At 43.4% G+C, this 12320-nt stretch overlaps 4 protein-coding genes across 4 annotated transcripts; 3 read left to right on the plus strand and 1 right to left on the minus strand.

Moving 5' to 3' along the window:
* Positions 1 to 966: 966 nt before the first annotated feature.
* Positions 967 to 2986, minus strand: V865_002807 (nicotinate phosphoribosyltransferase; the record flags this gene model as incomplete). Its single annotated transcript, XM_066226606.1, has 9 exons — positions 967 to 1050; positions 1127 to 1272; positions 1403 to 1717; positions 1805 to 1931; positions 1993 to 2186; positions 2269 to 2325; positions 2399 to 2638; positions 2704 to 2830; positions 2912 to 2986. 9 exons carry the CDS (start codon positions 2984 to 2986, stop codon positions 967 to 969), a joined length of 1365 nt encoding a protein of 454 aa, XP_066082703.1.
* A 593-nt stretch (positions 2987 to 3579) lies between these two features.
* On the plus strand, positions 3580 to 6774 carry V865_002808 (uncharacterized protein; the record flags this gene model as incomplete). Its single annotated transcript, XM_066226607.1, has 1 exon — positions 3580 to 6774. One exon carries the CDS (start codon positions 3580 to 3582, stop codon positions 6772 to 6774), a length of 3195 nt encoding a protein of 1064 aa, XP_066082704.1.
* A 643-nt stretch (positions 6775 to 7417) lies between these two features.
* On the plus strand, positions 7418 to 8335 carry V865_002809 (uncharacterized protein; the record flags this gene model as incomplete). Its single annotated transcript, XM_066226608.1, has 6 exons — positions 7418 to 7429; positions 7535 to 7622; positions 7691 to 7706; positions 7794 to 7887; positions 7967 to 8037; positions 8116 to 8335. The coding sequence occupies 6 exons, from the start codon at positions 7418 to 7420 to the stop codon at positions 8333 to 8335; spliced, it is 501 nt and encodes a 166-aa protein (XP_066082705.1).
* An 863-nt stretch (positions 8336 to 9198) lies between these two features.
* Positions 9199 to 10547, plus strand: V865_002810 (uncharacterized protein; the record flags this gene model as incomplete). The annotated part of the gene is made up of 7 exons (XM_066226609.1): positions 9199 to 9256; positions 9329 to 9359; positions 9456 to 9684; positions 9770 to 9891; positions 9964 to 10217; positions 10274 to 10336; positions 10420 to 10547. 7 exons carry the CDS (start codon positions 9199 to 9201, stop codon positions 10545 to 10547), a joined length of 885 nt encoding a protein of 294 aa, XP_066082706.1.
* Positions 10548 to 12320: the final 1773 nt, after the last annotated feature.

The following is a 12320-nucleotide window of genomic DNA, read 5'->3' on the forward strand; positions in this document are numbered from 1 at the left end:
GAGGTTCAAATTGGTAGAATACCGTTTAGTATAACTGTATGTCAATATGAGTATGGTTCAGATTGTCTGAAGATATTAGTAGAGAATGAGATGGGATATAACGATGGTATATATACCTTCTTAAATGCTTCCACCCAGTCATACGATGATCCTTTGAGAAGTCACCTATGAAAGGACCAGTCAGGATCCTTAGAAAATCTTGGGTAGTACAACCCCTTTCCCCCTTTTGCGTTGATCGTGAATCTCGAATATCGGATCTTGCTCGGAGCATCGATATACATCCAATGTGATGATGTGACATTCCTTCATACCGAGGAAATACACCGATCTTCCAGTTGGGTATATCATTTGGACCTTTGTGATGGGAGAGGGAGTGATCTGGACTTTCTAGTGAAGAATGGCTTGAGGGTTAGTAACCTTTGATTTCCCATTAGGGTTCACTGTGACCTTGAGGAGATGTTGCGATCATCGGAAAGTAAGGGTACTTTCGGCTGGTTTTATATAAATCGATTAACCTTAACAAGCTTGTTTCAAGTGATCGAGTTTCGAAAGTATCAATGAGTAGGAGACATTCATATTCTGAGTCGGTCAGTCTTGTCCCAGTTAGTCAGTATGCCAAAGTCAATGCCAGATTTCGTGGCCGCTACGTCGCATAGATTGAATTCATCATCTATCTCTACTTACCACTTTCCATAGACATCTGTGAAGCTACTCGATTCGGTCGATCCATGATTATCAAACTGACAAGTTCACTCGCCTTCGTCCAATCGAAAGGTACTATATCGACCCATCACACCATATCGTATCATGTCCCTCTTGACCAGTGGTATCACATGCTTATCAACAAGTTTGTATGTCGTCTTCATAGTATGTACCTGATCACAGATTGTTGAAGATCTGTATAACGATCTTGGGTGTCCGATCGGTATACACATCGGCACACTCTCGATCGATCTTGCGGCCGAATCATCCCCTTCGCTTCTCTTCATGTTCATGAGGTAATCCCAATTCCTCCTGTGCTCGTTTCACTTCTTCGACATCACCAGTGTACTACTCCATCACAAGTGTCAAATGGTCAGCTTGATGAGTTTGACTGTGTGATGTACGAAACACATGCCCAACTGACCTTGCCTTTATCGTCAGACAATTTCACACAGTTCTTTCCATCTATCTGGTTGAGCTTGATCACTATATTCAGTGGTTTGGAAGTTTCAGATGGGTTGGAAGATTTTTTGAAATCGTTCGTTAAGAATGTTCCTATACCGAAGGAAGCTATGTAAGAGATCGAGGTCACAATCAGCCTTAAATTCATAAGCTGAGATGATTTTGCTTAACAAAATTTAAACCAATATGACAAAATCTGTGGTGATTCTGTTCTAGGATATAAGATGAAGCAACTCACCAGCTATCCCAATCTCATCACATCCTTTCTGCAACTCCACAGATTTCTCTACATCCAACCCATCACTGAAGATAACTCTTTTACCTTTACCAATTTCCCCATCATCTTTCCTGACTATACCAGCCTTATCCTCGATAATCTTCCAATGTTCTTTGGCCGACTTGACAAATTCAAATGGATCTCCTGAGTCCTGTCTTAACGTAGACCAACGAAGGGCTCGTTCGGGGTTGGAGATGAAATCGGCAAAAAAGGCTTGAGCAGTGTATGTGTCGGTTAACATTGTTAATGGTGCGCCATCAGGTCCAGGTGGGTAGACTGTCACGAGGTACAATCACATATGAGCTGGGACTTCATGAGACAGTGATAGAGGTACAATGTTCCAATGGAGCGATGCCGACTCACCTTCCTCCCACATGTCCATAGCTCGGCCATTAGCTCCTCTGTACCCGTACGTAGCGCCAATAGCCATGATCCATTCATGGGCGATTGTACCGACAGGTTTTAACCCATACTTTAGCGCCAAGTACACCTAAACATTATGTCCCAGCTTCAGCTAAGCGGTGTCAAGTTGCCAATATATTCCGACTTACATTACTTGTTCCAGCTAATAATCCACCTTTTCCACCATTACTTTTCCACTCCTCAAACCCAGCTATCAACCCTCTAATAACTGTATCCTGCGTCCTGAAAGACCTTCGTCGTCTCGTACCGAATTCGGAGAAAATCAAGGGTGAAACTCCTGATGGTGGTGAGAGCAAGTCGAGAGCTTTCTTTTTGGCGAGTTCTACATGTTGTACAAGCATAATCCCAAATCAGCTGAACGGTAAGCATACCGAGCGTCAGCTGAGGTAAGACAGGGCACATACCTAATTGTCCATCGTAATTCCAATCTGTATCTACGAATTTGAAGTATCCCTCACTCACTACAGATAAAGTATCAGCCTGAAATCCGATATGCTTGTGATCGACATGGTAGCTGATTGAGAAGCAACTTACAAATTGACATAATGGGTACTTCATACAGAATTGTATCCCTCCAAGGCCCCTTGATCACTATCCCAATCTCACCAAATGTACCATCTTCAGAATCCTTACTAGGGTAAAAAGAAAGTTCGACCTGGTTTAAAGGGTCAAGTCGCATTGATCCGAGATAATCTAAATATTTATCGGAGAACCATGGATAAGAGGATTTCAAAGCTTCCCTCTCGTGTGACTGTAACTGAACTTCTCCGAGTCCTATAGCCAAAAGTCAGGAGCATGAGCTGTCAGTCCGGTAGAGGAGCGCGCGGAAGAGAGCTCACGAAGTACACGTCCTTTGACCCAGTCGAAACATTCCCTATTGAATAGCATCTGAGGTGATCTATTGGTGAATTTGATGATCACTTGAGCGTCGTAGAAATGATGCAAGACGGCATTTTGCATGGTGAGCTATATAGTTGACGGCAGCTTGAGCTCAGCTTAAGGTTAAAGAGCCGTGTCTGATCGAGTCAGCTGTATAGAAGTACCCACCTTGTATAAATCGGTGTCCAGGATTGAGAATGGTATTTCTACCTCTTCAGCTGGTAAGTCGAGGTTGTCTTTCATATTGCCGTTGGTTATTGTTGATTATGAGTGGGGAATGATAGGGAGACGAGAGGGTATATAGGTTATGAGAGGGGGGTATACTACTGATCCGCAGGTATATACAGGTGATGAAGGCGATGGTACTACAGTGTGTATTCGAGTCGATGAGTATCGATGCTGGCTTATCTTTCAAAGACAAAGATGACCTTCCTCCACCGCAGGAATAACCCGAATACTACCTACGATAGCATGCCTATTCTGATTACTCCCCCCATTTAGTGACCTATACTATACTCTCACGTAAACCTGCTAAACATCGCTACTTTGACTTTTTTCCGGATTGCTCCTACCCCATTTGATCCACCACAAATATCAATCTCTAGGCAGACATCAATCCAGTGGACAGCACAAGGTATCACCATCCCCCTGCTGTCGGTGCTGGCAACAAGAGACTCTCGTAACTCATCAGAAGAGAAAACGGCTCTGCTCATGCTTGACTCAAGGTATGTCTGACCACGATCAGTCTTGCATTCCCTCCACTTTCATTGGTCCATCTCATCTAACTTTCAATCACCCATTTCACAGCACATAAAACCCCCCACTTCCCCCTCCTCATGCTCTCCTCAACTCGTCAAGCATGCGTGAGGCGTCTCACCTCCTCACTTCCCTTCCCGCCTGCTCTCCCCGCAGAATCATCCCGGCAAGCTATCCTTCGCGCCGCCGCCATCGCTCAAGCACCCATACGGCGAGTTCACTCTGACTCAACCTCAACCTCAGTCACAAGGAGGAACAGCAAAGATGCGTCTTCGTCCGCCACTAGAAGATCTAGAGGTATATCATCTGGAATGACATCAAATGCTGCATTGGCTTATGCGGAGGATCATCGATCATCGCGGCATGACTGGAGGGATGAATCGATAGGGATAACGAACGATGATGAATATACGCTTCAACCGAATTCTGATCCACCTACACCGGAATGGTTAGATTCGTGGTTATACACCTACGACTTATCGACACTCCCTCCATCGCCTTTACCTCCTCTAGAAACTTTTCGAGGTCTTGTCGTCTCTCAACCTCTCTTAGCCCTTTTAACACTATCGACCCTCCCTCAATCCGATCTTAGGTTGATCAAGCACCATGAACTTCGATCACTCATGCATGGATGCAATAGGGTATTGAGAGAACGTCCAGTCCTTCTAAGTCGATTGAATAACGACCAAATCCTCAAATCACTAAGAATTCTGCGAGCGATATTGTTCTCTCTATCTGGGGGTAATAAAGGTCATGAGAATTTGAATCAAGGCAATTACTTTAGGGGTAAAATCGTTAGACAATTCTTAGGACTATGTTCAAGGTTGAATCAACTTAGATTGTACAAGTCGGTCTTTCAGGATAGACTTAGAGAACGACTGTCTCATCCAGACGAAGGAGTGATTCACTTTGATAATATAGTAGAAGATCTAGCGTTGACCTATAGATGGAAATTGATAATCGAACTATTCAATCCTGATTCCTTCCCTCGACAATACTACACATCGGATATACTGGCGTATTATCTGCAAGCTCATTTTGGTATATTTCAATCAACCAAGATACCCCGTCTGTTCCAACTATATCAAGCATTCGATCTCCAACCAACAGCTGAAGCGTACAATCACTTGATTCAATCTTATTTGGAGATCGGCGATTTACCCACTGCCAGAGATATAGTTAGAGAAGCTAATGAGAAGGGTATAGCAGATTACCAGACCCAGCAATTATCGATATTACGTGGATATAGAGCTTTGGGATATGATGTGGATATTGAAAATAGGGTATTGAGCGATATTGAGAGATTGAATATACCACTATCAGCAAGGTTGTTGAATGCGTTGATTAGGTTGAGGATGCAGAATGGAGATTTGACTTCGGCCAAGTATCTTGCGAAAAGATTTGATCTGAACGATTGGACGGGAATCCAAGATACAAGCAAGTCAAACCGATCGTTACACAATGGACATACCAAGGTCAAACCGAATCTTGCCACTGCGACATTGATCTTTGACTTGTATAGTCAAACGGGAAATATAGAAGATCTAAGATCGTTATGGAGAGATATGAAATTTGGACATGTTGGTATAACCGATCAGACCATCACAACCTTACTTCGAGCTTTGAACGGATTGAACCTCCTCGACGAAGCTATATCGATCTTTGAACCTTCCCTGGCGGATAACGAGTGGGCTTTACCTGATGGTGTCAAACCGGATATCAAGTCGTTCAATTACCTTATAGGTGCATTGGGTAGACAAAGAGGATTGAAAGGTATAGAATCGGGTCTGGCCCTTTTACATGAATATGGAGTTAGACCTGATGATTTGACGTTGAAGATTGTCGTGGATTTCGTTAGACAATCGATTCATCATACACCTACGGAATTGGCGAATTGGGTAGAAAGGATAATCAATTCGTCGACATTAAAACCTACTCAAACCCTATTGGATTCGATAATCCAAAGTGCTATCAAATCGATTGCTCGGACTAGCAAGACCTCACGAAAGGACAATGACCTGTTACGACCATCGACATCTCCCAACACTTTCTCACCTACAGCTGGAATGAACCTCTCACCGCGATTCCGAAAATCTCTAGAGGGGATATTAAACGCCTTGAAGTCTGTTGACTCAACGTCCGGTTCTCGATCTCTGGTTAATCGATTACGATACGACTCGATGACTTCCAGTCGAATATCCAATTTACCCTCTGCTCGGATCGTTTGGAATTCATTGATACAAAGAGGGTATAAACCTGATCAAAGACATTTTGTCGCTTTGATGCAAGGTTATTCAGATGCTGGATTGATGTATCAGGCTCAAGATTTGTTGGGTTTAGCAGATCAAGTTGGATGTAGGATAACCAAATCGATGTTGTTTACCCTTTTAGTCGGTTGGGGTAAGATTCAACGACCAATTGAATCGAGAAAGATATACGAGAGAATTAGATTGATGCTTGATCAAGATTCGAAACGAAGGGATAAACAAGTTGAATTGGAGATTATAACTGCTATGATTCAAGCGTATAATAAATCTGGGCAATATTCAGAAGCTTCCCTAATGTGTTATACGGATTTGAGAGAATTGGATATTCACTTAGATCGAAAAGCCATTGTGGTCTCTTCTCAAGCTCTAAGAGGTCAGGGAGATTTGAAAGGTTGTTTGAGTATTTTGGAGAAATATGGTCCCGCTTTAGATGTGGTAACGAGAAAGATTGTTAGGGGTGTAAGGAACTATCAGAGGAAGAAATTGGGTTTACCTGTTAATTCGCCTATAGTCTCCACATCCATCACTACAAATACGTTCATGACTCAAGATCATACTCAGTTGGAGAGTTTGAAGGAAATTGAGATGATGATCGATGGTCATGAACACGATGATCGTCATTATACTTATAGACAGTTGGAAAAGCTCAAAGCGGATCAAGAGATATTAGATCTTTCAGAAAGATTACTCCGAGAAGATGATCTGGCTAGACCGATCGAACTTCGTCGAATGACTAGGTTGAATAATCGAACGAATCGAGCGTTGAAGAGAGCCCTATTGGGTGAACAGTCCGTGAGAGAACGAAATGAACAGTTGATAGAAAGTCGACGGATATATAAATCCGATGAGAAGAGGGGTAGAGTGAGGAGGAGGATCGTCAGGAGTTTGAAGAGACGGTTGGTGGGTGGATTGGGTACCGTGAGGATCGGGGAGGTAGGACAGAGGGCTTGGAAAGAGAGAAAGAATAGGAGGAGATACAGGAGTAAAATGAACGAAGAGTTGTTGTAACTGGTGGTAGCACTAGGTTTAGAACGACTTGTTATTGCATTGACTCATACATAATCAACCATCATATCATCATGCATTATTGATATACATCCATTGTATCTTGCATATCGAATATCGAGCTGTTTGGAGCATCACTGACACTCGGACAGACAGGGGAATAGACCGCTGTTGTCATCTTTCGAGGTATACAGTTAGACTTTACAGGAATGACATGGCTTGGTTCCTTGCCTGATCTGCGCATGCTGAACTGCGTTGTATACTTTGGTGAGATGATCTTGACTGTGATCAAGTATAGACGTATGCATGCATGCGACGGTATACTGCCCATGATAACAAGAGTCATAATATACGGATATTGGATGCACGTGCAGTTACGTAAACGTCATTAGCCGATGACGTCGCTTCTTTCAATTGTTGCTGAGAAAATTAGGGCTAACAAGACACAAGAAACAGGATGGAGTGGGTCGATTGTTGTTGCTGTCTTTCATTCGCTCATTTTCAGTCTCAGACATCCCATCATCATAACAGCACTTCAAGTCTTCAAGATCATACATATATTCATCATCGACAACTCACAACTGACAGTCGAGAAATACTTTACCTACGACTGTTCTTACGGTTCATACATAGATACACAATTACAATGGCCGACACTGTATGTTCTCCGTTCTCCTCTCTTGCCACCTACTTATGGGTACCTTCCATACGAGTATCGCTCATCTCGATGCTTTTAACTTTTTTTGTCTGGGATCACTTATAGTCTATCCATATCCGACGAGGACATCCTATCTTCTTTGGGTTGTTATTGTTCTTCGCTCTCATCGAAGGATGTATCACAGCTTGGCTAGGTAAGTTTCGAGTAAATTATCCAAGAATGAATTCGATGAGCTGATCGTTTGGCTGTTGGTATATACAGTGTCTCGATATAATGAGTGAGTGACAATCATTTCATCTCGCTTGAATTGCTCGTTCCCAGATCAGAGAAATTACAGCTAACATGTGTATGAATCCCTGCGCAGCCACGATACCTACCCTTCCAACTCTATTCGAGATCGACTCAAGTTCTTGGTATTCGTATCATGGTGGACTGTATTTTTCTCAGCCGCTTACATCGTGCGTATACTGCCTTCTGATCATCTTACTATGTGGTGCGCACTATTCAATCGGCTGATCATCATTCTTTCGATCTTAGGCCGCTTTCTACACTGCTTTCTTGTCTTTCGTAGCTTCCATTGCCAGTCACCTAGCTTGGTTAGCCTTGACGTGAGTCATCCTCTCCTTTTGCGATGGCCATCCGTATGGATTCGAGATGACAATGCTGATATATTGTCCCTCATTCAGATGGATCTTCTGGCTTTCATCCACTGCAGCATTCACTGCCGCTCTGGGAGGAGGCCAACGATGCGGATCGTCTACCTTGACCTACTGCTCGCAGAACGTAGCGGCAGAAGCTTTCGGATGGATCGAGACTATCTTGATCAGTTTCGGTCTTGGGGCAATCTTGTTCATTGGTATTGGTGCGATCAGGAGAGGTGATAGGTTGAGTGGAGAATTGGCGTAGAAATACTATGGAGAACTAGAAAGAGACAAAAGCATGACAGAGAGGGACGATGAGTGATAAGAAATAAGAGAATATCTATCGTGGGAAGAGAAAGAAAGAAATATCAACTAAAAGGCATTTATAATAATTTTACTGTAGCCTATATACTTAGCTGCAATATTGAACAAACAAGCCTGTAGATGATCAAATAGTGAAAATACATACAAATCAAATATGAATCATTATAATACTTTGCTACCATCTACAGTATACATAGGTATAAAATCACTTCCTCATCCACACCGTAAACATACTCGGCCGTTTACCTAAGGTACACATTCCAGCGTTCCATTACCCTATTCCTCCACCTACATGACCTATTTTCAGAATTGTGCTTACGTAGTTGATCATGACCTCAATCCCTCAATCAACCTATATGAGGAAAGGTATTATCCCTTCTATTCACACAGTAACTTATATATCATAGACGAACTTCTGTCGTTGACGTTGTCCTGCTTTTCGAACTCAATTGTACTTGCAAATTACATTTCGATAGTTGTGTATAGAAAATCATTCGTTCTGAGTTACCCGTATTTCATAAACGGGTCAGTTACGTCACTTCCGTCAATCACTACCTACACACATCCTTTGGATCATACCAAAGAACGGATCACCAAGCTAGCTAGCTACTCTTGCTCTGCCGAAATTACCGGCGGTCATTCCCAGCTTGACAAAGGAGTCTCATACCAGGTAGAAAGAAAGATACAAAGGAGAACCTGGACGAACCTTAGATAAGCAAGAGAAGAGACCTCTTTCAGAGCGATTTGTGTATAGAAGATATTTTCCTATAATACCGATACCAACGTTGCCTATTATAAACCGAGATGGGAGCTTTCGACGGCGCTTTTGATAATCTGAGAGGCGATCAGATATCCTCAGGATGTGAGTGGTCTTCAGATATAATTCGGGTGTAGAGTGAGTAATGATCTGATGATGGTTGATCATGCTTGACAGTTTGGGGAGAACATACAAGTACGATAGATTGGTAGGTCTACACAATATCTTCAATTATTGTTTCTCTCGTATTCACTATTATAAGGTGAACCTGTAGAGGATGGTACTGACCATGTTTGTTATATAGGTGCGAGAAGAACTACGTTCATACTCCATACATCGCGGAAACAGTCAACACCCTCACCAACCTCCCTTCCATCCTCTTAGGATTGTATGGCTTCTTCTCCGTACTGAACAATGGATTACCGAAAAGGTTCGCATACTGTTATCTTGGATTGAGTCTCATAGGTATAGGTAGTTTTGGGTTTCATATGAGTTTGAGGTGGGAGTGGCAGTTGATGGATGAGTTGCCTATGGTGAGTACCTCTGTGTAGGAATATACATCGGATGACGAGACTTGTAAACATCAAGCACGAGCTGATTGATTCCATATCGTCATAGATTTACGTCGTATCATATGCTGCTTTTTTGATATTGGAAACTTCACCTGGACTGGAATTTCGATATGGTATTTTAGGACCCTTGGTGATGATAGCTTGGGATATATTCGTGACTACTTCGTAGTGAGTTGACCTCTCACACTGTTTTGTTACTACCTCAATCTGGATCAACATGACTGATACGATCTAATATAGCATCTACCTACCCAATCCGGTATATCACCAAATAGCATTCGCAATCATCCTTATAACCACCACTACCCGAACAGCCTACCTAGCATTCAAGCTCCCCCCAAACCACCCATCGAAAGTCAAAATCGGGAAGACGATGGCATGGGGTGTAGTCACTTTTGCGGTAGGGTTTGGGATTTGGAATATAGATAATATATTCTGTAATCAGCTGAGGGTTATTCGAGACGCTATTGGGCCATTAGGTGTGCTCGTCGAGGGTAAGCCAGTTGGAGAATCATCAGGCGGGAATAAGCTGATAGGATGACGTTCATAGGTCACGCTTATTGGCATTTGATGACGGGATATGGTTCTTTCTTAATCTTCACTGCATCTATATGTGAGTTTCTCCCCTCTTAGCTTCTTAGCTTGAGAGGTGGTGCGTGAACGAAGAAAAGGTACTGATATTGTATACCGGACCAGTACTTCATCTCTGTATCAAAGTGTCACCTGACGCATATACATTTGACGAGAAGGCGATATTCCCAGTTGTGTATCCAGTCAAGTCGGATGACAGGCGGAAAGTCAAGCAAAATGGACATACTCAATAGCCATGCAACGGAGAAGCGGAGATGAGAAAGAGTATGGTGGCGAACTTATACAACGGTGACGGACGATCATTAGCATGGATTAGCATGGCTCATAAGATACAAACCATCTTTATTTGATCTTCATTTGCGATCTTCAGCATAGCATCTTATAAGCATAAGCATCTAAAACACGTTCGGTATATCATATGCATTGGGTCTATATATCATCTCAAGGAATGGCATCGCTTGTTGCAGCTCAGGTGCATCGAGGTAAAGTAGTATAGGAACCTTCTACAAACAGCCTCATTACTTGTCGTGTTCCAGCATCTATATTGACCGTATGCATCAAAAACCTATTGTATACCTTCCCTAGACTCATAGCTAGCTCACATGCATTGAATACCTCCTAGAGTGATCGACAGGCGATGCCGAACGCACAGACCCCTTCGGCATCCATTTCCTTGAAGGTCCTTTCGAGGTGGCGCGAAGCGCCACCTTCGCTCGTCTATGTATGAACCTAACATATCTGATGCATGGGCTGCCATTGCATGCGTCTCTGTCGATGATATGCATCCAGATCGACCATAGGGGTGTTGAGAATGTAGTAGACCATCAGATCATCGTGTCAGATGGAGGTGGGAAGACGTCGCGTACGGTGTAGCGAGATCTCCTTCCACTTCTCCTCCTCACCCTCTCATCTTCATCTTCGTGGCTATACGCGTTACACCTTGAGACGGACGATCGGGCATGGCATAGTCATGCTCGGCCACGATCGGGGAGTCCCCAGGGACCGCGTAGAGCGTTTCGAAGCGAAGGAGAAGAAGGTTGAGCGAGAAAAATGGTGGAAAGCTGAGGTATAATAAAAATATTTGGTTCCGAAGAACCACCTCTCCGCTCAGAGTTTGTCATCCTTATGCAGGGGCAATGCTAATCTTCTCTGTATCGTTCCAATGTTATCTTATGCCACGGGGTTGCCCCCGGGCGAAGTCAAACGACGACGAACGAAGGAGGTGAAGACATCTTTGGCGGAAGGAGTTTTTTGTTTGTTCCCGCTTATGTGGCTCAAAGGGGCGCATCCGCGCGCCCTCCACACTTCCTTCTGAGCCCTTTGGACGCGCTGGAAAAAGCTAGGAAGTGGAGGTATGACGAGAAGTCCATTTTGGGTAGTTGACGTCGAAGGATTGCCTGTTTGGTTGAATGATGGGATCTACAATTGTGTGTGTCCCAAGGACCTTATTGTCTGATTTACCATCTCTAGACTGTTTGATCTATTGCGCCCCATCCATTGAATGTCTATCATCATGCATATGAGATGCAAAATCAATATAAGCATAGAAGAGAGGAGGAGTACGAGTGACTTGGAATTAAGGTTGGAAGAAAACATTTCGTGAGCCCATCGAGCGTAAATCTAGCCATATTCTGCTTCTATATCAGTGGGTATCTTTGCTTGAACCTCTATCAGGCGATCTGCTCTGATACCTTCTTACTACATATGCTGCGTGGACATGGAAGAAGTCCCGCCTGATGCTTGAGTTTGCGTGGGAGAAGGATAGAGGAAGAGAAGGAGTCGTAACATTTTCCCAACCTTACGCTGTTCAGCTTTCCCCTTCGCTCTGCATATCTCTCATGACCCCGAGACTATTCATTCCATTTGGCTGTGTGTGAACCTCCTGGAGTTCCCAGTACTGTGGCAGACGAGATAGTATCATTCGTTAGGATGGCCATACATAAGAGTCTGTTAGGGGAAAAGTCAGTAGAGTCGAGGCTGATTCGAGGCATGTCCCGTAAGTCCAC

This window comes from Kwoniella europaea, chromosome 1, assembly GCF_036810445.1.
Source record: "Kwoniella europaea PYCC6329 chromosome 1, complete sequence".
Taxonomy (NCBI): Eukaryota; Fungi; Basidiomycota; class Tremellomycetes; order Tremellales; family Cryptococcaceae; genus Kwoniella; species Kwoniella europaea.